At 36.7% G+C, this 27,441-nt stretch overlaps 2 protein-coding genes across 5 annotated transcripts in view; both read left to right on the forward strand.

Annotated features, from left to right (window-relative positions):
• Positions 1 to 27,441, forward strand: part of LOC149557031 (RNA-binding (RRM/RBD/RNP motifs) family protein) — a 229,235-nt gene that overhangs the window by 154,038 nt on the left and 47,756 nt on the right. For all 4 annotated transcript variants that reach the window (XM_089831683.1, XM_089831681.1, XM_089831684.1 and 1 more), the window contains 5 exons: positions 7,454 to 7,593; positions 7,733 to 7,783; positions 7,886 to 7,968; positions 8,071 to 8,125; positions 8,218 to 8,329. In XM_089831683.1, coding sequence (XP_089687809.1) covers positions 7,454 to 7,593; positions 7,733 to 7,783; positions 7,886 to 7,968; positions 8,071 to 8,125; positions 8,218 to 8,329 — 441 coding nt within the window. The remainder of the gene's footprint in view (positions 1 to 7,453; positions 7,594 to 7,732; positions 7,784 to 7,885; positions 7,969 to 8,070; positions 8,126 to 8,217; positions 8,330 to 27,441) is intronic.
• Positions 21,531 to 23,108, forward strand: LOC149557032 (uncharacterized). The gene is made up of 5 exons (XM_089831685.1): positions 21,531 to 21,706; positions 21,801 to 21,868; positions 21,980 to 22,104; positions 22,199 to 22,475; positions 22,583 to 23,108. The coding sequence occupies exons 1-5, from the start codon at positions 21,664 to 21,666 to the stop codon at positions 22,967 to 22,969; spliced, it is 900 nt and encodes a 299-aa protein (XP_089687811.1). The 5' UTR covers positions 21,531 to 21,663; the 3' UTR covers positions 22,970 to 23,108.

A 27,441-nucleotide genomic window follows, 5' to 3' on the forward strand; every position in this document is an offset into this window, starting at 1 on the left:
TGTCTTTAACACTTCCACCCCAATCTGAATCAGTGAATCCATGTAAGTCTAAAGCAACTTTCTCATATTTGAGTCCGAAATTAAGAGTGCCTTGTAAGTATCTCATAGTGTGTTTAACTACGACTAGGTGAATCTCCTTCGATTCACACATAAACTGACTTAAGGGATTAACTGCATAGCAAATATCTGGTCTTGTATTTTACTAAGTACATAAGAGACCCATTCATCTGTCTGTAGAGAGTAGAATCTATGGATGGTGATTCTGTAGCTGCTTCCATAAGTTTATGTAGATTAGTCTCCATTGGAGAAGACATAGGTTTGCAATTCCACATTCCAAATTACTTTAAAATATCTGATGTATACTTCCCTTGATTTAGTATGATACTATCAGAATTCTAATGTACTTCCAGTCTTAGGAAGTAATGAAGGAGTCCCAAATCTTTCATCTCAAATTCTCAATTTAGATCTTTCTTGCATTGATCTAGGAGATGATCATCACCTGTTATTTATTATATACAGTATTAGAATTACCATATCATCTTTATCTCTTTTATAATATAAATTTGGATTAGCTTCATTCTTGGAGAATCCTAAGCTGGTAAGATATTTATCAACTCTTTTGTACCAGGCCCTGGGTGCCTGTTTAAGCCCATAGAGAGCTTTCTTGAGTTTGCAAACAAAAGCGTTAGGATCATGAGTTTCAAATCCTTCAGGTTGCTCCAAATATACTTCTTTTAAAATCTTTCCATTTAGGAATGTTGTTTTCACATCCATCTGATGTACCTTCCATCCCTTTGATGCGGTAATTGCTAAGATTGCTCTTACGGAGGTATATCTAGCAACCTTCATAATAAATCCCTTCTTTTTGAGAAAATCCTCTGGCTACAAATCTGGCATTATACTTCTCAATACTATTGTCAACAACATGCTTTATTTTAAATATCCATTTGGAAGAAACAACAAAGTTTCCTTTAGGTCTTGGAACAATTTCCCAAACATCATTTTTCATGATAGATTGGTATTCTTCTATCATAGCTTCTTTCCAAGCTGTATGTTTAATAGCATCAGAGGGATTGTTTGGCTTTGTTTTGGATAAATCACCTATGTTAGCTGTATGACCAGAGAATCTTTTAGGTCTTTTGCTTTCTCTAACTGTTCCGGAAGGTGCAACAAAGTCTTGAGCTGCTTCAACTGTTTTAATGGCCCAAAGTGGTGTTTTCTTTGAATTTTCTTCAAGGTTCATATTTTGAATTTCATTTTCGATTTCTTCTAAGTTCTCCCTTTGGGATCCAGATTCACTATTTCTTTCAGAACTAGATAAAGGAGAAGGTTCATTAGAACTTATGGCTCTTTTGAATGCAAGATCTTCTTCAAAGATTACATCTCTGCTAAGTTCAATAGTTTTCTGTCCAGGTATGAAAATCCTATATGCTTTAGAAGTTTTACTATACTCTACAAAAATACCTTTCCTGCCAGAGGGCTCTAATGTGGTTCTCTTTTCTTTTGGAACATAGATATATATAGGACATCCAAAAATTATAAGATGACTTATATTGGGTTTTACTTTAGTAAATACTTCTTCAGGTGCTTTATCTTTAAGATAGGAGTGAAGACTTTTGTTTTGAATATATACAACAGTATAAGAGGCTTCTGCCCAAAGATAATATTCTAGGTTTTAGTCAAAAATCATAGCCCTAATAGCTTCTATAATTGTCTTATTCTTTCTTTCTGCTACCTTGTTTTTCTCTGGGTTATAAGGAACAATGTACTCCCTCTTAATCCCTGATTCTTTACAAAACCTTTTAAACAAGTCTGAGGTATATTCTCCTCCGTTATCAGTTCTAAGGGCTTCAATTTATGTCCTAAAAAATTTTCAATATATGCTTTGAATTCTTAAAATCTTTGTAGGATTTCTTTTGATTCCTTGCATTTTAAAAAGTAAATCCATGTTTTCCTAGAGAAGTCATCTATGAACAAGATATAATACCAGAATCCTCAAAGAGAAGGAACAAACATAGGTCCACATAAATCTGAATGAATTAATTCTAGTACATTATTTGTTTTCCTAGTACTGTCATGAAAGGGACTTCTGGTGCTTTTACCCAGAGCACACCCTTTGCAAATACTAGTGTGGTCTTTATTTAATTTGGGTAATCTAGTAACCATCTTTTCCATAGTTGATAAAGTTTTAAAATTTAGATGCCCTAATCTTCTGTGCCATATTTCATTTGAATCTTCAGCTTGAATGGATCGACTAGATTCTATATTCAATTCATACGAATATCCCTTTCTTTGACCAATTAAGTTTTCTTTCTTGATTGAAGAGTTCTTAGCCCAAGTTAATACTTTGCCATCCACGAATGCAACATTCTGTCCATCATCTTCAAGTGCTGTAATTGAGATTAGGTTTCTTTTAATCCTTGGTACATAGAGTACACCTTTAAAAAGAACAGTATTTCCTGATTTTAGTTTCAAAGTAGGATTTCCAATTCCTTCAACGGAGTGTGCTGAGTTATCACCAATGGTAACTTCATCGTTAACCTTTTCTGATAAAGAATCTAGAGTTTCTTTGTATCCCGTTATATGTCTAAAAGATCCACTATCAATTACCCATGCTTTATTTGAAATTTCATTTGATAGAGAGGAATACAAAACACGGTTCTAAGGATCATAAGTATCTTCTTCTCTAATGACATTTGTACAATTTGCCTGTTGTTTGGAATTTCAGGACAATTAGATCTATAGTGTCCAAATTTTTCACATTTGAAACACTTTATTTTAGATAGATCTTTCTTGGGCTTTCCATTCTTTTGATTTCCCTTTTTCTTCTTGAAATGCTTCTTCTTGCCTTTATAGGAGTTTGTATTAAGAACATGAAGTTCTTCATCTTCTCCTTTTGGTTTCCCTCCTTTCTTTAGTTTTTTGGATTCCTCTTGAAGGCAATCATTCTTGAATCTGTTAAAGTCTGGGAGCTGATATTTGGCACTTATTCCTTGTGCGAATGTCTCCCATGAATCTGGCAATTCATCTATAGCCATAAGTGTTAATTCTGTGTCACCAATGATGGTTCCTATGCTTGATAGTTCATCTCTAATGCCGGCAACTCTTAAGAAGTAAGAACTTATCGATTCTCCTTTCTTTATCTGAATGTGATTCAGTTGCCTTTTTAGTGCAAGAACCATAAGTATCATAAGTATCTTCTTCTCTAATGACATTTGTACAATTTGCCTGTTGTTTGGAATTTTTGGACAATTAGATCTATAGTGTCCAAATTTTTCACATTTGAAACACTTTATTTTAGATAGATCTTTCTTGGGTTTTCCATTCATTTGATTTCCCTTTTTCTTCTTGAAATGCTTCTTCTTGCCTTTATAGGAGTTTGTATTAAGAACATGAAGTTCTTCATCTTCTAGTGTTGGTTTCCCTCCTTTTTTTAGTTTTCTGGATTCCTCTTGAAGGCAATCATTCTTGAGTTTGTTAAAGTTCGAGAGCTGATCTCTGGCACTTATTCCTTGTGCGAATGTCTCCCATGAATCTAGCAATCCATCTATAGCCATAAGTGTTAATTTTGTGTCACTAAGGATGGTTCCTATGCTTGATAGTTCATCTCTAATGCCGGCAACTCTTAAGAAGTAAGAACTTACTGATTCTCCTTTCTTTATCTGAATGTGATTTAGTTGCCTTTTTAGTGCAAGAACCCTGGTTGCATTGTTTACTTCATAGGCATTTTGTAATGCATTCATCATATCAAATGCAGTTTGATGTTTTGTAAGCATAGGTACAATATTATTTTTAACTCCATCCAAGATGATTTGAATAGCTTTTCTATTTCATCTGCTCCAAATAGATTTGTGAGGTTCAACTAGGGGTTGTTTGGATGCTCCATCAATGAAATGTTTTACATTGTTCTCTTCAAGAATCATCATGATTCTGAACTTCCAAGCTTCAAAATGCTTTTTCCCATCAAACCTGTCCTTGGGCCTAATTGTCTAAGCCATGGAAGATAGGAGATTGTTGCTTGATGTGTACAAAATCTGATAACTGAAATTTAGCAGAGCTTAGGTTCGATTACCAGAGGTCTGATACCATGTAAAGTTTTTGCTAAATCCTTATCTCTTAATCAGACTTTTAATCCAGTCTTATATGCTGAGAATAATCTTCTAAGTAGTATGAATTTTGATGAAATTAGTGCTTATTATAATGTAGATACAATACTGAATATTTAACCTTTTATTGTAAATTGCAGGATATAAAATGCTTATAGGAGCAGACTGCTATAACTGTGTGTCCTATAATCTGCATTTACAACCTACTTATATATCCTTTCTAAAGAGTATGTCCCTCAAGGGACGTAACCCTTCTTAACTTGGCACCTATAGGAGAGATATATATATATCATTAAATGCCAACATTAGAGATATATTACTATTAAGAGGAAGTATGGTCTGTATTGTGAGACCTGTAGGTTTATCTTGGTTAATATTCTTAACAGGTATTGTAAGCCTTGTAGGATTTAAATTTGGGGTTAACTATTAGCATGCTGTTGAATTTCACATAAAGGCTACACCGTTTTTAGGGTCCTTTTGAGCTAGTTGTAAGATATGCTTGAAGTCTTTATAGCGAGATCATCATTTTAGGCCAAGTTTTCAACCCAAAAAGGCTTTTCGATGATATATCTGTTGTCATTTCTTTTCCATTCTATCTTTTCTCCTGTCTCATTTGTTGTTTCACTAGATCTGATTTCTGATTTATAGCAACAAGATACAGCCTGATTGGATGATGCTAATTGAAGAATAATTACTACCAAATCAAAATTTAACTAAGTTACCAATGTGGGTATCAGAATCCAGTGCACGATTTTTTAGTTTTTGGTTTTGGATGCGTTTATGTGTGTGTGTGTGTGTGTGTGTGTGTGTGTGTGTGTGTGTGTGTGTGCATATATATGCAAAGAAATGCAAGAAATAGACAAAATTAAATCATTTGGTAGTATGACACTTCACCATTGATCAAGATATTTGATAGTTCACAAATATTCAAATTGAAATAACTAATAAGCCATATCATATACGTCTATGATTACAATTCCAATGCATATTAGGAAATTCATTACAATTACAAATTCAATATTTAGTTCATGATTCAATCTTCATCAATCAAGATTCAAGATTCACTAATCAGATTCAGAATCTTAAGGATTCTCAAGAAAACCCACATCCTCATCATTTTCCAACTGTTGCAAGTTCAAGATCATTTGAACCCAAAATGGTTCCACTTGCACTAGATGCACCATGTGTTATGATGTTATCGTCATCATCATGTACAATTATAGTAAGATCTTGAAACATTGCATCCAAGTTGAGACACTCGGGGGCTCCATTCCAAAGCTTGGCTGACCCTTCCTTCTTGTGATCCTCCTTACATGACAAAAGACATAAGTTGCTATGAATATAAACCATGTCCTCAACTTTTTTTAAAGTTTAACTAGTTATGCTTCATTGAGTGGATAAAGGAGTATGTACTCCAATTCAGTTCGAGACCAAAAGGACTTGCAACCTAGATAGTGTTCATAAAATTAAACACAAATGAAAAGTAAATTAAAGAATGTTAAGCATTGAATTGTAAAATAAAAGTGGTAAACAAGAAATGAAAAAATGTGCGAGGGGATCTTTATTGCAATAGGTTGTAGATACTTAAATGGTTGACCATAGAGGTACCACCATATGATAGCTATCATGTCATTTTGGTCCTTTATCATAATTGGACTAAGTTTTTCTCCCGAGGCAAATAATCCAAATTCTAGCCTAACTTTTTTGTACATTTCTTCATCTTGGAAGAGTTTTGCAAAAGCTTTGCAGCGTCCATTAGCAACTTCTTCATTTGCATATGGTGCTACTCTATTTGGCATAGCAAGTATATCCTCGCTATAGTACCTAAGAGATAGGGCATATGCAAGAAGGTGTAATGGGGTAGTCATCTTTTCCTAGCGTTGTTTCTACCTTATTGCATAAGGCTTCAAATTTTGTGGGGTCATTATGATGCGTTTGTATCAAAAGTTTTACCTTCTCTACCATTGTGTTCATGTCATCATATACAATCCCCAAACAAGGTTGATCTGTAACAACAAAGCAAAGCATAGTGATGATAGGCTTGGTGAAGTCCAATACAAATTGCACATGAGCTCACCATCATCCAAGACCAATGCCTTGACCTTTTGGGCCTTCATCTGAATTTGAAGCCTTCCATATACCCCACTAGTTAGAAATAACCATTTGGCTCAATGCCTCTTGCACGTTGACAAGTCTCAACAACCTTAGCAAGATAATAACAATATGTTAATGAATATTAAGCAAAATTAATATACAGTTTGATACTTGAACATGCAATAAAATTTATTAAAATTAAATAAATAAATTAAATTTAGTAATTACAATTTACCTTCAATAACTCCAATTTGGAAAGTGATATGAATATCGATTGTGACATTTGATGGTTTGTTGTAAACATCTATATCTCTTCCCCCTCTTGGTATATTTGCTTCCCCCAATCTATTTGAGGGCCAATTTGTTGCTTGACTGCGTTAAAGGAGTGTGTGCATGGTGTCCCAAAAATATGGTCATACTGGCCCTTAACCTAAGCACCTGCACCCCTACAATTTTTGGCATTGTCTGCAGTCACCTGGACCACATTCTGACCACCAACCATCTCTATGGCCTCAATGAGAATTCTAGAAATGGATTTTGAATCTTTCACTTTCCTTTGGGGGACAATACAATCACATTAATTGATCATTTATGTCTTGCAATTTCCAATCCATCAGAAACAGTAGAAACACCAAAAGTTTTCCAAGAATTTATAATTGGTTGAAGAGATTTCTCTAGAGAAGTCTTCTCTTTTTGCATTAGGGTGGTACACACCTATACCCGACACTTGTATTATTGGCTAGTGCTTTATTGATGGTTGCCACCATATCCTTCCTTTATGGTGACCTCATCAAGTTGAAAGGCTTGCCTCCATTTTAAATGCCATGTCCAATGGACCTCTTTGCAGGTGGTAATTTCTACTTATTCCTCTTCCTCTCCCAGTAAAAGTAATTGCAAGAATGGATATTTGGAGGATAGAACTGGTTCATTGGGTAGTTGCATTTTTTCTTTCCGGATGGAGGTTGATAAGAACTTTCTTTTTGAGCTGATGGATGAACTTATACTCGAGAGTCAACCTGCATTTTTCTTGGCACTAATGCTGCTTCATTTAAATAAATTAGCATTATAATTACGGATATATTTAGTATTACACAAATTCTCTTTCACACACATGAAATAGATATTTCTAAAAGTATGGTCTTTCTAAGTCAAGTAAAATACTTGGCATATTTATGGTGCTCTAAAGAATCCCATATTGTTCTTTCAGTTAATAGTCAATAGTATTTATTTTGAGCAATTGTATATTGATAAAGGGCTTGCTCGAGATGGTTGCAAAGTGGGGGCTGTTGCTGTACTATATGTTTCTGTTAAGTCAGCATGTCAAGCTGTTGCCAGATTGCATCAACAAGTCATTGAAGGGGCAGTTGTTTGGGCACGTCAGCTCGGTGGCGAGGTATAATAGAATTGTTTCTTGACTTTGACATGTATTCTTAAAATTATTATGTTATTCTGTTGCTGGCAAAGAGCTTATGACTGATTAGGTACCTAAAAGTGGTAGCCTATGGTAATCTCCTTATTACATGCACTTATAGGGTTCAAAGACAAGCAAGTGGAGGCTTATTGTTCGAAATCTGCCTTTTGAGGTTTGCTATAGCTTCACAATAATATTTGTTGGCTTACTTGATTCCTGAAGTAAGTGTGGTATTTTTGATGGCCTCTTGAGTATTTGGTTTGATTGGAAGCAGGCTAATGAAGCTGAACTAAGGAAGCTTTTCTCAACAGCAGGTTTTCTGTGGAATATTACTATCCCTCAGGGTTCGAATGACAGGTATTGTAGGTTTTAAGGTTTCTCTATAAATCCAATATGAGCTATTCCATTTCCATTGTGGTAAATACATTTTAACTTGGGTATATGCATTTTTGTAAGCAGACCATCTAAAGGTTTTGCTTTTGTTACTTACACTTGCAAAAGAGATGCTGAAAAGGTAAGTAATCATATTCTGCATTAGATCTCCACATATGCAATGAGAATTATGATTTGTTGCTTATTGAAAAATATATGAATTTATCAACCCAGGCAATTCATAATCTTAATGGAACCAAGGTTCGCAAGAGACCAATTGCTGTTGACTGGGCTGTTTCAAAGAAAAAGTATGAAACTGTTCTTACTTCAGGAGCTGCAAATTCAGGTGTGCGAGGAACATATCCCATATTTTCAATATCCATTAAAAATTACGAGTGCTTTGGAATGGCTTGATTTCAGGGTAAAACTATGTTGATAAATTTCATTGAAGCCCAATATAAACTTTTCTTTGTAACTCATGCCGAGGCACCTATATTAATGGTCTGCTATCTGTAGTTGGTACATTACATTTCCCTTTTGTAGGTTTTCACTCTTGGCAGTAGCCAGAACTAGCAATAAGTTAATGAAGATATGCAAATGCAGAGCAAGTATCCAAAACCTTGTCCAGTGTATTTAAAAATAAATAGAATGAAATACTTGGAAACAGACTACCTCTGCAAATGCCCCTTCAATTTTAGCCTTAAGCTACTACATGTTATGTTTGATATGAGTGTTTATGATCCATACAATCCTTTTTAAATTGTTTGTGCAATGAACACCTCATGTTACTGAGATGAGCAATTATAGGAAAAATAATAACATTGAATTTATTCATTAAATCTGCATGTTTGGATTTGACATGGCATTTTTAAAAAGCTGTGTTGCTGTCATACTTGATGTAGTAGCTAAAGAACCCTAATCTATGAAGATAATGTATTGAACGGTTTGTGTGTTTTTTTTTCTTTACTCACGTATATCGTTACTTTACGCATTTAGGCTTTTTATTATTGAAAATATGTAAAATAATAGCATCAGTCACAAGGAATAAATAGATACAAGTTATCTGGCCTTACAAGTAGGAATATGATTGAGCTTTTACTTTCAAACGTGAAAGTTTGGACTACCTTAAAAAGGTCATATTGAGCCAATTCCAAAATCTACACAACCTGCATGAATAGTGATTGGGATTGGCATCCATGAGATTTCTTTGTCAAACTAGATGCATACAAGGTGAGTAGACTACATGCTTCACTGTCTCATTAAAAGATAATTACTGGAATTTTATGCTAATACAGATTTTCAATGACACGGTGTAATGGCATAGGAAAAGCATATGAAGAATTAGTGAAAATGCTGGGCATGTTTGGGTTGGGAGTCTGACACATGATATGGATCATCATCTTTAATGTAGGAGAGTACTTTGTACCATAGAAGCAGAAAGCTCCAAAAATCATGATTGTACCCAATTAATTGAGAATTGCCGATGCTCCGATTTATTCCCCAAAAAATTGCAAAGATTTGGTCAATGATTATCATTGATTTTCTTGCTATTTGTTGTGCAAATTTAAAAACTAAGTTACAGATTTGGGTTCAGGGATGAATTCGAGTTCGTGGGTTTAGGCAATTTTTTTTTTCCCATTTGGGTTTGTGGGTGGGTTCGTGAGTGTATATATATATACACGCACACTAAAAAAAAAAGAGAAACTTGCGGGTTCGCCATGGGTCTGCCTGGGTTCACCTGGGTTCTCTGCGGGTCCTGCAGGATTCTTATTTTGGACTGTGGGTCCACCCAGGTCCATGGCAGCATGGACCCGGGCGGACCTACAGTCCAAAATAAGGACCCTACCTGGACCCACAGCGAACCCAGTTGCGAATCTGGACCTGGATCCAGGCAGCAGGGTCTGAATCCTGTAACAGAGGTTAAAAATCATGATTAATCAGCATAAAAACCATATACAGTAGTTTCACAGAGAAGATGCAGATTCTAAGGGGCATTCAGCATGATAGTCAAGAAAGGAATTGCATTAAACTTTAAAGGTAGGGTTCCATACATATTCTTAAAACTCTCTCTAGGTTGGTATTTTTCAATGTCTTCATTTAAGATTTGTGAGAGAAATCACTTTTGAATATGAGATGTCTTAATGTTAGATAGTATAAGATAGGAATAGATAAATTATTAATGTCCAACAAGAGACCACAAGGGTCTAAGGGAATTTCTTTAGAGCATTGTTAAGATCAAAGAACAGTGAAGGGTTTTCTTTCATGTGTTTATTACCTTTTAGTCATATTTTTCAAAGACATAGACAGTGCTCTTAGATTGATAGGGCAAATATATTCACTGATTCTTTATGGGCAGAGCTATCATGATCCCATTCATAAAAAGCATTCGCTGTCCTCAAAGTTTATTACACTGCTCCAGATAAGGGTTTCACACTTTTGAAAAGCTTTTGTACTCTGTTTCAACTTTCAAGATATATTCACGTTTTGAATGTCTGTGTTATCAATGATCAAATGATTGTTTTGAATATCAAAAGACTATCCCATAGATGAATGACTGTTCTATGAAAGGAGTGATTGACTGTTCTGGAAGAGTTTCTCTCACTATTTGAATGTAATATTTACTGTCAAGAGATGAGGTCTATTCACTGTCTAAAGTAAATACTAATAGAGATCTGAACATATGTTAGGCAATGGATAGATATAATCATAAAGAGAACCTTTAGTAATATGCACAAGGATACTTGTTATCAGGACACAGAAGCAATATGCAGAACAGTTCTATTGCCTGTCACAAAACAGTGACAGGAGGCCTTGCTACCTGTATTCTTGTCAAAAGGTTAAGATGAATGAGCAATTAAAAGCATATAAGTGATACAAGGTCAATGAAGCTTCCAACAGCAGTGAGGGGGAAATCACATGATGGGTAAATTAGTAGTCAAAAGAAGAAATATGCAATCAAAACCATAGCGATGCAATGATACACGATAACTCCAGTACAACACAAGTTTGTTTGACTCAATAATATTTTCGAAAGAGAGGTGGTGAATCTCAGCATTAGAGAGCAGACATCCCATTCGCATGAAGACTCCCATGCTTAGGAAGATCAGAGAAGAAAGTATATGGAATGAATCAAGATTCAAGATTTGCTAGCACAAGTTGCCCTGAGGTACCAGCAACTTCACAGCCTTCATGCAACGAGAAACAAGTAAATGTGAGTTTAGACCTTATAAAGAAGTTCAAGTTCCTCCACTTGGGTTGTGATGATCAGAGAGAAGCACAAGGTAAGCTAGGTACTGCACTTAGTGCAGGTTTAGAGTTACTGTTGCTAAGAATGACAAATATATAATAGAAAATTCAATGGCTTTTGTACAATCCCTTCTATTTTCTACAATTAATGGGTTGAACACTATATTTTATTTGCGCGCAATATGTATGCTAGGGACATGCTCTTGAATTTTTTTAAAAAGTAGTTTTTGACTGTTCTTCAATTTTCAATATTTTTTTGTAAATCTGATCTCTCTCTGATTTTATGAAGTTCCTACACTTTTGGTTTGCCAATTTATTTCCCAAGCAATTACAAAGGATGTGGATACTGAAATTCCAATTGTTATCTAGGAAAGCTAGGAAAAATAATGTAATTAGAACAGATAAAAAGGACACTCGTATGGATATATCGTTACACAAAAGAACCTACATCATGCTGATGTTTGCCATACGATTTAGTGACGAAAGCACTTTGGTGATGCTGCCATTCACATAACCCTTTGTAGGGTTCTCCCAGTCACAAATATGATGGAGGACAACTCAAGGCTCAATGAACTGTTAAATAATAACATAAAATAATCGGGTAGAACGAAAAAGGTAACACAAAGCTATAAATAATTAAAAGCACCATAAATAAGGAACTAATAAAATGAATATAAGCGAAATGAAATAAGAATTTAAATCTATGATTTCTAGCTGGAAGCTAGAGGCTCTACTTGTTGTAAACCTGCTCAGCCATGTCTTTTCCTATAGTGGCCCTAGCATATGATGATTCAGACCACTTTTTACTAACAAACATGCTCTATAGGGAAGCCTTTGACTAAACCACTTTGGTCATGCTGCCATTCACATAACCCATTGCAGGGTTCTGCCAGTCACAAATATGATGGAGGACAACTAAAGGCTCAATGAACTGTTAAAGAATAACATACAATAATTGAGTGGAATGAAAAAGGGAACACAAAACTATAAATAAATAAAAGCATAAAAAATAATGAATTGATAAAATGAATATAAGAGAAATGAAATAAGAACTTAAATCTATGATTTCTAGCTAGAAGCTCTTTTTCTACTTGTTGTAAACTTGCTCGGTCATGTCTTTTCTTATAGTGGCCCTAGCATATGAAGATTGAGACCATCTTTTACTACGGAAATTTATATATTTTTACCTTCCCTATTGTATCAATAGATTTGAAGAACACCATACCACTTAAGGAAGAAACATTGGAAATTAAGCAATGTTCTATTTCTCCCATATTTTTAAAAACTTGGAATTGATAAAAACTAAGTAAAAAATTGAACATAAAACACATATGCTATACTATCTTTAAAAATGCATAAAATTGAATTGATGGAAAGTGATTTTCTGAGTAGTTTTTCTATTTCATTCCAGTGTAACACCACTACTAGGCTACGTCAAGATGTCGGGACGAGTTTCTGGGATACGGGATAAATGGGCCTCATTTTCGGGATAACAAGGGGATGGCTAGGGGAGGACAGGGTAGGCAGGTGTGTTGTATAGTGTACATATAGAACTTGAAATGCTAGTTATGAAATGATGTTTCAGTAGAACAAAACATACAAAATTAAAATACTTGAACATAGCAAAATTGCAACATGAACTAGAACCATTGAACATTCAACACAGTAACATATTACATACCCAATAGTAACATTCAAAAATCAAAATTCAAATAGATACTCAAGTACCCATCCCAGGGGTAGCATGGTTGCAAAATGACAGAGGTGGAGGTACTTGGCACTCAAGTACCTGGTGTGGGGATGTCTCGGTGATGAGTACTTCGAGCTTTGGGAGGGTGGTGTGAGTCGCTGTGTTACACTGTTTCATTCATTCGTAGAAAATGAAATTCCACTACACATCATTGATCATGTTTATAATTTTATCAATATCAATAGTCATATATAATAAACTTCGAATATCATAGCGTCTAGTCTCAGTTGTCATGTCATGTGCAACCAACTCATAATAAAACCTCATACCACTGCATTTGCTGCTACCCATTCTGCTTCTCCTCGTTTAAATAAACTAGAGCCATATTTTTTTGTATAACATCATGATCTATTTTATCACAAAGGGAAACATCTCTTCCACAGTTCAATGCAAGATAATATTTGATGAAGTTGATGGCTGCCATCTTCTTCCACAATGATTTCTCTACTTCTTCATTTTCTCTCTTTGAGGTTTCATGCTTCCAAGCAAGGCCCTAGGGTAACCACCCAATGTACCATATCTCAAAGGAAACAACAGTTCAACCCTGAATTGGAAAAGCTAGTATAAACAAAATAAAAAATAAAAAATTGAATTGAATTGAAGTATTTTAATGATGTCCATGAGACCAAATGGTCTAAGGGACTACAAAATCGTAGCCTTACAAAATCTCCATAATCCTTTCCATGTCAGACCTCCTGCTATGAATCTTGAAATTTAAACTAGTAGTTTGGTTGATCTTATCTTCCCCAAACAAATTGTACAAGTTGTCAGTCTTCAAAATGATTTTGTATTGGGCTCAAATATCTTCATATGCTGTGCACTCAATGATAAAGTGACATTCAGTCTCAACCACTCTTGACTTGCAGAACCTGCAAATCCTTTCTTCCCACTCCTCTTTGGGCCTTTTCCATCTGCCCATCTCACATCTGAGATTATGAGAACCTATCCTCAATTGTATTACTAACAACCTAGCTTTCCTTTAATAGCTGCCCCGAGGTAAGCCTTACCATCATGTTCCTAGGTTGGGTTGAATACTTTGGTGTAATGATCATTTTTTTGACCCATGTTATTAGTCCACATGGCAGACCAGAATTTTTCTATGACAAACTATTTTATTTCCACATTGGTATTGGTGTTGGTATATTGATGTTCCACTTACTTAACCACTTTATGTTTTGTTTCTTCCGTGCTTTCTTCTTGCAATCCAAGACTTCTTTCATCGCAATTTTGGGCTATCATTTGTTATCCATGTTTCCAAGGTTCTTCAAATAACTTATTAGCCAAGTTATTGCATCCGCCTCCAATGAGAAAATACTTGCTTCCACTAAGAGCATATCATATGGCACCAAAGTCTTGACTTTGAGACTTCTTGTGATTAAGTGTTTACGAATCCTCTCGAACTATCCCCATCTACATTGTGTCATTGTGCCTCCCCAAACTTCACAACTGTAGAGGACAATTGGTATGACTAGCAAACCAAAAAGAGTTTTATTGGTTCTCCATCCCAAAGCTTTGCATTTCTGCATCTATTCTGAAGTAGTTATGACGCTTTCCACCCTCCTTCTATCCTTTTTGCTCCTCAAGTATCCCAAACTGAGATAGTAATAGAAGTCGATCCCCAGGTATTTGTGTTCTTTCACAAACAGGTTGCCTTCAAGGAGAAAAACTGTTTTGCCTTCCTCTTCAAGGAAAAAAACATAATTTTTGTTCTGGTGAGGTTCACGGGCGTTCCCGCTTTTCTAACAAAAGTGCTCCAGAACCCCCAAATGACATTTTAACTCGTGAACAGTTTTAAAAGTCAGACTAAGATTGTTTGTGTATAAGAGAAGCTTCACCATGTACCCTCAAAATGGACCCCTTCACCATCTATCTTGTCTAACCATGATTATAATTTACTAATATATAAGCCAAACAAAGTGGGAGATGATAGACAGCTTTGTTTCACACCAATGTCACTACCACAACATTTAGACATTCCTTCCTTAACTCTGATTTTGGCTCTAACTCTCACATATAACCTAGGCACTGCCGCTCCGTATACATCTTGAATGCCCAATTCTTCCATTTTATTCCACAGATTGCCTCTAGGAACACTGTTTGGCTCTAACTCTTGCATTTAATGTATGCACTGCCGCTCTGTACACATCTGGAATGCTCAATTCTAACATTCAATTCTACAGGTTGTCAGAGGCTTTCTTGAAGTCCACAAAACAACAGTAAGCTTCTCCCCCATGATTATAAAAGGTGACATTTCAATCTCTAACAACTAGCCAAGTAATAAATAACAAAAACAAAAGAACTAAAATGAGAGGGAAATAAAACAAAAATGTGAAAATAAAATAATAAAATTAGGGATATTGTCACATGCTTTTCAAATGTTGCCATCAAACTTGTCAAATCAGCCAATATCTGTTGAAATCATCCAAACATACGCTGAATATCGTTAACGTGTTGGAGTGAGAGCTGGAAGAAGCAATTACTAAAAATGGACTGTTCTGATGCTTTTCAGGCTGTGGACTGTTATTATGTGCCGTAACGCAAGTTATTTGGTTAAACGAATGAGTGAGTTGGTAAGATATTACATTGCATTTAGTCATCAAGTACTCATGGATTTTTATTATGGATTCTCCTATGTCTCCAACCATCAAACATGATGGTGCAACTCTTTCCACCACCTATTATGATGCTCATCAATAATGTCCTCTATATCTACCACCTTTCAGCTAAAAATTGAGCCCTTTACCTGATATTGTTCATATATCTGATGTAAGTTAAAAATGTGTTTTCTCTGCCATTTCGTAATTGTATATATGGGGAGGGCAGGGGGGTGAAAACTTTATTAGTTTCCTCTTGGAGGCCATTTTGCTATGCTGTAATCTTGTGACATTTCCGATCTATATATTTTTCAGATGTTCAAACTATTCTAATATCAAAATTGAGCCCTTCATCTCTTTATGATTGTTGAATATTTTGTCATTGATTTCAAAGGTATCAGGTTAATAGGAATTGAAATGAGCTACTTGGTTGTCTGCTTCAGCTGCTTGGGTGCATGGTTGAGCTATTTGGTTGTGTGTTTGAGCTAGATGGTAGTTTGGTTGAGTTACATGGTTTTGTGCTTGATGTAGTTGGTTGTCTATTTGAGCTACTTGACTACACGCTTGAGCTACTTGGTTATGTGTTTGAGCTGCTTGGGTGTCAACTTGAGTTGGTCATGTGTCCTCCACTTCACCTGCTTGCACATGCCAAGTCAGACTATATACTATGGCAGCATTTGAATATTCAAAGGGTTGATTTCTTTTGGGGGGGCTGCATTAGTTTTGAATAAGACAACCAAATTAATGAGAATACCCAACATAGCGGGTGGCTTCATACTTTATTTGTTAATGTTTTTAATTGAAATCTATTTCTTTTGATGTGATGGCTTGAGCCTTTAGGTAGTTTTGTACTTCATGTGAGTAGAGTTTGCTTATTTCTTTCTACGGCTAAGTAACGTCTTCAATCAAGGAATTGTGTGTATGTTTTTGGTGAGTTGACTTCGTAACTGGGCGGTAAAATCTGAAATGGTAGTTGTGTGTATCATTATGCAATGAGTGGAGGCTGGGTTAGAAATGCCATGCTTAATTCAAAATATAAATACATATATTCTTTGTTTTGTCGTGAGAAAATGGTCGAGTATGATAGGTGTATTTAGAAGTGTTGTCACTGCATTGCTGGTGGAATGGTTTGGAAGGAGAAATGAGGAATGACTATGTGCGTGTTAATGAATATACCTTGACTGGTGTGCACACTGTGACTATGTAATAGGGTGTGCTTCTTTAGAATTGGTCAAGTGATTTCATGACAACGTTGAGCATATAGTTTAGGGTGCATTTATTTTTAGCGATTTAGCATGTAATGATGGTTGGATACTTATCTACTGATCATCCTTTATATTTGTAGAAATTGTAAAGGGATTTCATTAAAAAGGTTGAGTGTATACTTTAGGGGTGCATATATAGTTTTTTCTGGTTGTGTATGTAATGATGGCTGGATATTAATCTACTGTTCATCCTTTATATTTATAGAACAGATATGGTAGCAGGCTATGGAATCAATCAAGTATATTGAAGGAGTCAATATATACATTGCTGGGAATGGTTGATAAATGGAATTGTATTGAAGGGTTATAATTTTTTTTTGAGTAGAGCTATATTATAGAAATGAAAAGCTTATACTGGGAGTATTTTTTTTTTGGTTCTGAGATTGAGTAAAGTATATTATTTGTATAAAGGATGTTATTTTGATGTGAAGCAATCCAATGATTAGAAGAATGACTTTAGATCATATGCAAGTACGAAGAGTTGATGCTTTGTGTTGGGTGTGTAGTGTTAAAAAGGGAGATTATTGAAGGATTTGGGCATGCTCTAAAAACTATTGGGTTTTGCATTTCAGTTTGTGCATTAGCTGATCAGATTTTGTGCTTTGATGAGAGTTGGTGCTCACGTGTGTAATCTAGGTTGGTGCCCATTTGTTAATGAAAGCTATTGTGTGCCATGGTTTTTTACTTGAAAGTGTTTTCCACAAGAAATTTGGTCTTTGAGACTTTTATGGTTACTCTTTCTGTTTTATGTGGTTTCATGATTTTAAAAGTACTAATTCGCCCCAAACCCCCTCTCAATATTTTCTATGCGCTCTTGAATTTGCCCCCTTTAAGTATTTTGTGTGCTCTTTGATTTGCTCCCTCTTCATATTTTCTATGTGCTCTTCAATTGGTATCAGAGCCATGTTTCATCAAAAAAGATCTTAATAGCTTGGAGATTAATCGTGATTGCATATAAGGGTTCTCATGAGGTCTTCGTACAAACAAAGCACTGTTATTTGATGACACTATCTATGCTTAATGGAGTGTTGTAATAAACCTTTTTATGTAAGCAGCAAGATTTGAAGTTGATGGAATGGATATTGCTTCAACTACTAGAAATGTAATATTGAGAAAACCAATATAAATCAATTTTTGACATTACTAACTTATGATATACCATAAAACATGTTGGCATCTATTGCCAATGTCACTGACCTTATAACCAAAATAACAAACTTCAAATTTTTTATGCATAAAGCTTTTCAACAGTATAACTAGTACTCATTAATCATGAAAATTGAGTTCAAACCTACTAGCTAAAACAAAGAGTTTATTGAATCAAAACCGATAACTAACATGCACCTACTATGTGACCACCTCTTGATACATGATTTCTATGCATGACAATATGTGGGCATGATTTTGTGCTAGATCCTTGTTTGTCAAGCGTAAGCATGAGTTCACTCTCTTCCTTAAGATATGGTCTCTCTGAATAGAGAGCTCCCTTACATGATTTCAATTGGTTTAGTTGCTTTAGCGTTGGATGATGGAAGACAACTTGAGACTGAGGCTTGATGACTCTTCTTCCACTGTTAGTGGATTCATCCCGGTTCTCTTCCTTGAACAGTAGAGCCTATCACAATGATAACTCTTGTAATTTTCTATTGAGTTTGATATTTTGAAAAGAACGTAAAATAGAACTAGACAAGGGTGTCATCCCATTTGCCAAACATAAGGGATTCCGTCCTTCAAGGTTTCTTGAGTTTACCTTAGCAAAACAAATCCAAAATTTCGTGTCCTAATTCCCCTCCATTGTCTAGAAAAGGCTCTTGATGCTAGGAAAGAGGTGTTACATTGAGCTCGATATGTAGGCGATTGCATAAGCGTTAAAACTTAACTGCATAAGAGCTTTGATGAGGTGGCTTCCAAGAAAGTAGTGGTCGACAGTTGAGTTGCCTCACCAAATAGTGGCCACACCAAATATTCAAACTAAGGGCAGGGTTTACGGTTAAGGTGGGAAATTCAAATAATAATCTTCTTACTTTTCATCTCCAGCACACCCCTAGTGAATGACTTAGGCCAACCAGGGTGCAAAGATAGGCTAAGTATCAAATTGAAGTTTAGTTAACGGGAGGGGACATGACAGTCCTCCCTTCTTGGGATTGCTTGCCCTTAAGCAATCAGTGTTAGGTGTTGTAGTATTTGTTCCCCTTCCTATGTCGCATCTTCGATGGCAAGTTCTTCCAGTACACTAGATATTCTTTCATAGTCATGTTCCTCAAGTGCTTCTCCCTCATCTCCAATACTTCCATAGGTTCCAACTTAAGCTTCCCTTCTAGGTGAGATGGTAAAATGCAGCCCCAATGCCTTTTTGAGGGAAGCAACATGAAAGACGTTGTGAATCCGGCTATTCATCCGCAGTTCCAACTTATAGGCCACTTCTCCAATCTTTCGTGTCACCTGGTAGGGTCCATAAAATTTAGGCTTGAATTTCTCGGAACTAGTCTTCTTTGGTGAGCCCTTTTTGTAGGGTTGGAATTGTAGAAATACCATCTCCCCAACCTCAAAAGTTCTCTCAGTCCGACGTCGATCTTCATAAACCTTTGCTGGTTCTAAGCTCTATGCATATTCTCTTTAAGAGCGGATAGGATATCCTACTGCTCCTGCAACCAATCTTTGGCCAATGGTGTTTGACTACGCATCAACACTAAATCCACAAAAGAGAATGGCTCGTAACTCACATAGTAACCTAAAATGTGACATGCTAATAGTCATATCATAGGTGGAATTGTAGTAGTAGTCGGCCAAATACAACCACTTGACCCATGCTCGTTGCTGTCCAAAAATATAATTACGGAGGTACCCTTTGTAATAAACTAAGCTGATTTTTCCTTAGTTACCGGATTCGCCTGGGAATGGCCGGATCCGGACTCGGGTCCGATTCGGATTTGGATCCACGTATGGATCCGTGAGGATCCGGGCAGGATTCGTAATCCTGCCTGTGGATCTGTAAGGATCCGCGGGCCGCGGATCCTTACGGATCCACAGGCAGGATTACGAATCCTGCCCGGATCCTCGAGGATCCATGCGTGGATCCGCGTGAATCCGCGGCAATGATAGGAGGAACTTGCAAAAACGTGGGCCCATTATCATTTTTTAATTTTTTTTTTTTGCCCTAAAGGCCCTAAACCCTAAAAACGACCCTCTAAATCACAATGCAAGTTCATTTGCTCTCTATTTTGCTCTCTCATTTTGCTCTCTCATACTTCCTAGTTTGAAGTGAAGTGCTTGGATTCGAAGGAGATCGGTTGTGGAGCTTCAAATACCTTGCAAGAAGTGTTTAAGGTATGCATTTCAACCATATTCTTGAATTCTTTCATAGATTATTGATTTATTTTTAGTTTTCCAAATTTTCAAGTTTTTGTGCAAGTGTGAAGCATGGTTTTCTTTCACTTTTTTTTTCTAGATTGCAAGAATAGAACAATGAGTAGTCAAGGCTCAGTGGGTGGGGGTGGGGCTGCATCACCAAGCTTCAAAATTGATAAGGGGTCTCCTTTATGGAGACACACAACAAGAGTTGCACAATGTCCTGGGGGTGGGGCATACATATGGAAATGTAATTTTTGCAACATACAACACAGAAGCTCCTATTCCCGAGTGAAACTACATTTTTTGGGCCCTGCGGGTGAAGGAATTCACATGTGTCAAGGTAGTGATAAGAAGGGATTACCAGCTGCACAAATAGCAGGATTAGCAAAAGAGCAAGATGATGCTGATAGAGCAGTTGCAAAAGCAAAACGTGGTGCTTCCAAAAAAACAAATATACCAACACCATCATCTGATCAAACAAACACAAGAACACATCCTTTTTTGCCTATGCCAACTACAAATGATGAAGATGAAGACCCATCTCCACTCACCCGCAAGAGAGGCCCACTAGATAGGGCATTCCAAATTGAAAAGAGAGACATTGCTGATCACAAAATTGGACGTTGTTTAATTGCAAATGGTGTTTCATTTAATTTTGCTAGATCACCTTATTTTAGGGAGATGGTGGAAGCAATAAATGATGCACCCCATGGTTACAAATCGCCTGGTTATGAGAAGTTGCGCACTACCATATTACATGATGAGAGGAGAAATGTAGAGGCTCAACTTCAACCAATAAGAGATTTTTGGGTTCAATCGGGTGTGTCTATTATTTCGGATGGTTGGAAAGATTGTAGAAACCGTCCATTGATCAATGTTATTGCTGTATGCCCTAAGGGGGCAATGTTCTTGAAGGCAGTTGATTGTGAAGGGCAAGTGAAAGATGCAGAATTTATTTCACGCATTCTCATTGATGCCATAGAGTCAGTGGGTCCTGATAATGTTGTCCAAGTGGTCACGGACAATGCAAAAGTTTGCAGGGCTGCAGGGATAATTGTAGAGTCTAGATATGATCATATCTTTTGGACACCATGCACCGTCCACTCTCTCAATTTAGTGATGAAAGCAATTGGCACCGAAATAGATTGGGTGAAAAGGATATATGAGGAAGCTGTAGAGATTCAAATGTTTGTGACAAATCACCACATGTCACAAGCAATTTTTAGGAGTTTCTCGGACTTGGAGTTATTGAAGGTAAATTTTTATATTTAATATATAATTGAATATTATTGGATTCCACAATTATTAATTTTTGTTGTTGTTTACATTAACATGTTTTAATTTTTAAATGTTTTACTAACTTGAGTTTAACATGTTCTTAGGTTGCTGAAACCCGCTTTGCCTCTCACACAATCGTCTTGAGACGACTTGTGAAGGTAAAAGAAGCATTGAAGCATATGGTCATTAGCCCCCAATGGGGCATTTGGAAGAATTCCAATACAACAAGGGCTTTAAATGTGAGAAGAATGATACTAGATGAGGATTGGTGGGGTCTTGTGAGTTATGTGTTGGAAATCACCGATCGAATAATGGCAATGCTTCGCTTTGCAGATAGTGATGAGCCATGCCTTGGGGATATTTATGATTCCATGGATAGTATGCTGGAAAAAATTAAAATGGTAAGTTTTACGCTCTTTTACAACAATTTTTTATTTGAGAGATATCTAGATTCTAAAGTTTAAATTGACATATTCAATAATTATAATTTTTATTCATATTTCATATCTTAGGTCATACAGAGGAGGGAGAATGATCCTGAGGACACCCTTTACAAGAAGGTGGAAAAAATTGTTCATCATCGATGGAACAAGATGACCACACCTTTGCACCTCCTTGCATATGCTCTATCCCCGAGGTACTGTAGTTCTTATCAAATGTTTGTGCTAATTTTATCCAATGTTTGTGCTATTGATATTTGATAGTGTTCAATTGTCTTTTGTTATCCCCAGGTACTATAGTGCAGATGTACTTCGCCTTCCAGGTAGAGTGCCACCATTTAGAGATGCAGAGGTTGCAGATGGGTATAAGAGGGCACTAGCTAAGATATTCCAAGATCCAGAGATTGGGGCAATTGTGAGGAGTGAATTTGCTGCTTTCAACTCAGGTGAGGATTTCGACCCTATTGCCATAGCAGACCAAAGCAGGATGGGTGCCATCAAATGGTGGTACCTTCATGGGCAAGCCTTCACGTACCTCCAACCTCTTGCCATAAAGGTCCTATCCCAAGTAAGTTTGTAAAATTAAGCTTAAGGTTAACATTCTCAATTCCTTGAATTTATTATTTAATTTATTTATCTTGATTGTTGTATTGATAATTTTTAATTTCTCTTTAGGTTGCCAGCTCTTCTGCCGTTGAGTGGAATTGGAGTACTTACTCCTTTATCCACTCAATCAAACGCAACCGGTTGGCTCCAAAAAAATCAGAAGACCTTGTGTTCATTCACAACAATTTGCGCTTGTTGTCACGGAAGGACCCTAAGTACAAGAAGGGGCCCAAAAAGCTTTGGGATGTAGCACCCGAGACTCCTGATTTAGATATGACCATCCGGGATCTTGCTAGATCCACTTTGATTGATGTGGATGATGAGGAGGAGGATTATGAGTTAACAATCCCCTCTACTACTAGTGGTTTGGGTTCCTCTACTGATACAGATGCAACACTTGCAGCTCACCAGTACCCCTCTGATGCGGATTTTCTTGAAAATCCATTTGATGATTAAATAAAAAACTTTAGTGTTGACTCTTGACTCTTTTATGAGTAAATCATGTTATAAACTTTAAGTTTAATAATCTATATTTTGAATGTTACAAACTTTCACTTTCAGTAATTCAATGTGAATGTGTTGATTTTCTTTATAATCGTGAAAATAGATTAATTATAATGTCATTGATCAAGTATACTAGATTCATAGATGCATACTAGAATCATAGATTCATACTATGAAATGATTTAGTTTGAGAATTATGTATATTTCTCTTATTTTTTAGTATATATAATGCATATATATATATATATATATATATATATATATATATATATATATATATATATATAGATATATGCACGAATCATAATTGGGAAAAAAAAAAAATCCCGGATCCACAGATCCGATTCACGTGCCCGAATCGGCAACTAAGGTTTTTTCTGAGAAATGAAGGGCTTAGTCTAATTGGAATTTTGTCAAATAGTTGGTGTATAACCCATGCTGAAGTTATAATACCACAAAGCTTACAGAATAAAGGATTAAATTGAAATCTGAACTTTAACATCAAACACACGCAATCAGATTTTCAACTTATCCACTATTGTTTATGCACCAGGATTTCCATTAATGATTAAAACATATAACATATAGGAATCTGGAAGCAATATTACATATACAAAATGCAGTATAGTTCAATAGAAACCTGGTATGCTGCCGCTAAACTGATCTATTGGCCGTGGAAGAAGTTTGTAGTAGACACCCATTTATATGTGAATTTGAGCAGACACAACAATCCAATCATTTGGTTTGACACGCCACCGATGGTAAACTGATTGCTGCTGATAAATACGTGTTCCAGCATTTGAAGTGACCCAAACTCCAGCCGTGACTTGTAAATGTTTAATGTGCTCCTCAGTAACTCACCCGCATCAAATCTGTCACATATAACAGTGCTGCCCGATACTGGATCTGTACTGCTCACGTTTGTTTGCTAATAAAACTTACAGCCATCGTCCAATTCGCAGTTGGCATGACCCGACTATTAATGGAGTCACATCTGAAAGGATAAACAAGTTTTGAATAAACCACATACAACACTGCCCTTGCGGATGCATAGTCTACTTATTTTTCCAAACGTAACTTCTAACTGACCCATACGTTTTGTCTTGTGGAGCAACCAATATCATATCTTTTTTGCTGCTGCAAAACTCCCATACTGAAATGTGCAATGAACCAGTTCTAGAATTCACAATTACTGAATGCAAATAGGAAGAGGCCAGGCTGGCGTCTAGACTCCACTTTTTCCAATGAGGGGTTTCGTCCTCAGGAAACAAATCCAGTCACATTAAGCAACCATTAGGATTTTATATGACATATATTTGTGTCAATCCTAATGCAAATGCTTTCCTTTATAACTTCGAAATGAGGAGAGGTACGAACAACTTAGCAATGTGGGATAAAAGACTATTTCGTCTTTTAGTCACATAAGTTGTTTTGTCATAAAGTGACTTTATAACTTTATAATAACACTAAAATATTAAAATAAATCACTTGAACTTTAATATCTCTTGAAATACTTGTCTGATTGCCATGCCGTTAGAAATAGGAATCTCTTCTCATAATTCCCCATGTGACCATATACGCTTTCTAAAAATAGAAAGGGTCCATCTTAATTACTCTTGGCTTACTATACATAGTAAGTATGGCAAATGGAGTCCAAAAGATATCGAACGAAGGCCAAATCCATAAATCCCTGAATGTTGGAGACAAATCAATCATCAGAAGACCATCTAACCAACCTTATTAGCCTACGAGGTTCCAATATTAGGCTAATCCCTGAAATTTTGATGCTGGCAACAATTGGGGACATTACATTCCTCCCTTCCCGAGATTGATTGCCCTTGAGCAATCCAACAATCATAGTGAACTCCAACCTCCATCTGGATCCCAATTGAAGTAGTATGTGACACCCCTGTTAACATTGAACCAATTGGATACCACTAGCATCATCAGGACCAACAACATAACCTGCAGTATAGCACTCAAAAGTTGTGCTAATGATGTAAGAGTCAAAATATCACCAGAAGAATACCCCACAAGAAATATCTTCATCTTGGTTCCCACCCATATAATATAAATTGGACTGGAATCTTGAACAACAATCCCTTGAAGAGATGTAGCTACAGGTGAACCATGTGCACTCATGCCCACTATATCAACCATAGGTGTAGCCACGTAAAAATCTGTGGACTCAGGAACATTAGTAACTTCCATAACACAAAACTGAATCTTTACAGATGGTGAAAACTGTGCCCAACTCCACTCAAGTGAGTGATCAACCTCAAACTCAAACAACGGATTGTCATAAGACAATGTTGCATCTATGTCAAACGTAGGATTATCTATGAGGTGAATATCAACACTTTGTTGATTGATAGTGTAACATGACTCTATTATTGCATCTCCATTAAAAACTTGATCCGGGTAACTCATGCCAACAATTGCATCATCTGACTTAACCTGACATAAACTCTCATCACATTCCACCTCAATTGTGCCCAACTCATGCAGTGTCTCATAAGAAATGTCCAACAAATCTAAAGCCACAATTGTATCATCACAATTTGCCCTTCGAAAAAACAATATCATGCTTTGCTTAAATCTCGGCTTTGAAATAAATTGAGTCATCCGTTTGTGATTTTGATTCATCTCATTCACTAGCACATCCAATTGTTTCACAATACCCTATATCTCAAAATCTCCCTCCATTGGCTGAGAAGTACACCCTCTGCGAGTGTAATGAATACCAAACCTTCTGTCACCATCCATAACGTTGGACACCAAGACCTCTAGCTGTGGGTCAAAAGAAAAGTGATGAATACTCCTCACAGTCTAATGCTGATAAAAACTCTCAATCTCTGTCAAGGGCTCATCATCATCAAATTGGAAATCAGAAGATGGCTCCATTCTTTGACTCTGAACTATTGGTTGTGTAGGATCTTGGGCAACCCTCTCAGCAAGCCCAAGCACAAAATCTCTATTGGGAAGTATTGTAGCCAAGGTCTCTACAATCTTCCTCACCAATCGTCGAATAGCATGAGAGCCCCGAATGAGAGCACCCTCAGATATACTGTATGAAACCTCCCACAAATTCGAGCTCTCAAGCAAATATTCCATGAATGACTCAGTATAGTAGAAATTATATGTAGAAGCATCAATTTGCTCCCCCGCAATCCACAGTTGATCTCTTTGAGAATGTGACAATGCGAACTGTCTCATGCTACCAACTCTATGAAAAGAAGAAATAGATTCACTTCCAATAGAAGGAAGCAAATCAGCCTGAGATCTCCTCTCCATTGATGCTCTCACTTCCTCTGTACATACTACACTCATATCCTAGACGAAGGTGTTCGCCACATCATCATGTCGCTCATCCTCTAACGTAGAAGCAAACTCACCACCAACCACAATATGTAACAGAAAATGGTCTGGGGCTGGTGTTGACTGTACCCGTTCTAACTCCACAATAACCTCACCCAACTGTGACTGTGACTCTTGAAGAGCCAATTGAGAATACTAAAGAGAGGTCACCGTCATCTCAAGCTTCCGTGTGAGCTCAACTACCTCTTCTTTCTCTAAAAATGCCTCATAGCAGGTTCCACCCCACTCCAGAAGGTAATCTCTGTCATCAATTAACTAAGAGTAACTATGCTTCAAGATCCTAGTAGCCTCTCGAAGCGCATGAACCTTTGCTAGGGAAAAACTACTATCACTATGCTCATCTGACATTGGGGCACCCAACCCAGATGTAGCTAGCATATGCCGAATAGCATCATAATGATCTTGAGATGAATAAATGTCACTATCACTCACCTTTAGCCAAGAACTCACATGATGCCTTTGTAACCTCCGACTCCTATGCAAGCTCTATGTCTCACTAACTGTATTGTGATAGGAAATTGAATCCAAACTGTCCACCACAAGATCACTCATACATGTGCTATCGTCCTTGCATAACTCTGCATTCGAGATACAACTATGTACCTCACACAATTCCTCTGAAGAAATAGAAGCCCTCGCAATCTCAATCTCTGCACATGTCTTAGCTTCCATCTCAATAGTAAGATCCTGTAAACATTGATTCCGCGACTCATCCAAAATCTCATAAGAATCGTCACCCAACATCTGACAAGGGGTATCATACCCGGTGCAAACCATAACATCATCCAACAAATCACCAGAAGTGTCCACACTGTTTGCATCCCCATCACCTAATAGAGTCTCAACTACTGTCACCTGACTCTATGCCAGGCCGTGAATCAATAATGCTAGAGCATGAACCCACATCTACTGACTCTGCCATAACACCCAAATCACCAGCATCATAGTTCTGTGACTCCACACATGCATCGGTCCCACCTGAGGAAGCAACTGCCTCTTGCATTCAAGCAACACTGCAGATAGGACTAGCAGGTCTCATACAAAAT

The sequence above is a fragment of the Cupressus sempervirens genome, chromosome 5 (assembly GCF_028749045.1).
Source record: "Cupressus sempervirens isolate cs-2001-9-10 chromosome 5, ASM2874904v1, whole genome shotgun sequence".
In the NCBI taxonomy this organism is placed as follows: domain Eukaryota; kingdom Viridiplantae; phylum Streptophyta; class Pinopsida; order Cupressales; family Cupressaceae; genus Cupressus; species Cupressus sempervirens.

Bases quoted from the DNA above. Each gene is read 5' to 3' on its own strand.
- LOC149557032 (XM_089831685.1), top strand. From the start codon at position 21,664: ATGGGGCATTTGGAAGAATTCCAATACAACAAGGGCTTTAAAT. The intron at 21,869-21,979 runs GTAAGTTTTACG...TTCATATCTTAG, and splicing joins TGCTGGAAAAAATTAAAATG to GTCATACAGAGGAGGGAGAA. The intron at 22,105-22,198 runs GTACTGTAGTTC...TGTTATCCCCAG, and splicing joins GCATATGCTCTATCCCCGAG to GTACTATAGTGCAGATGTAC.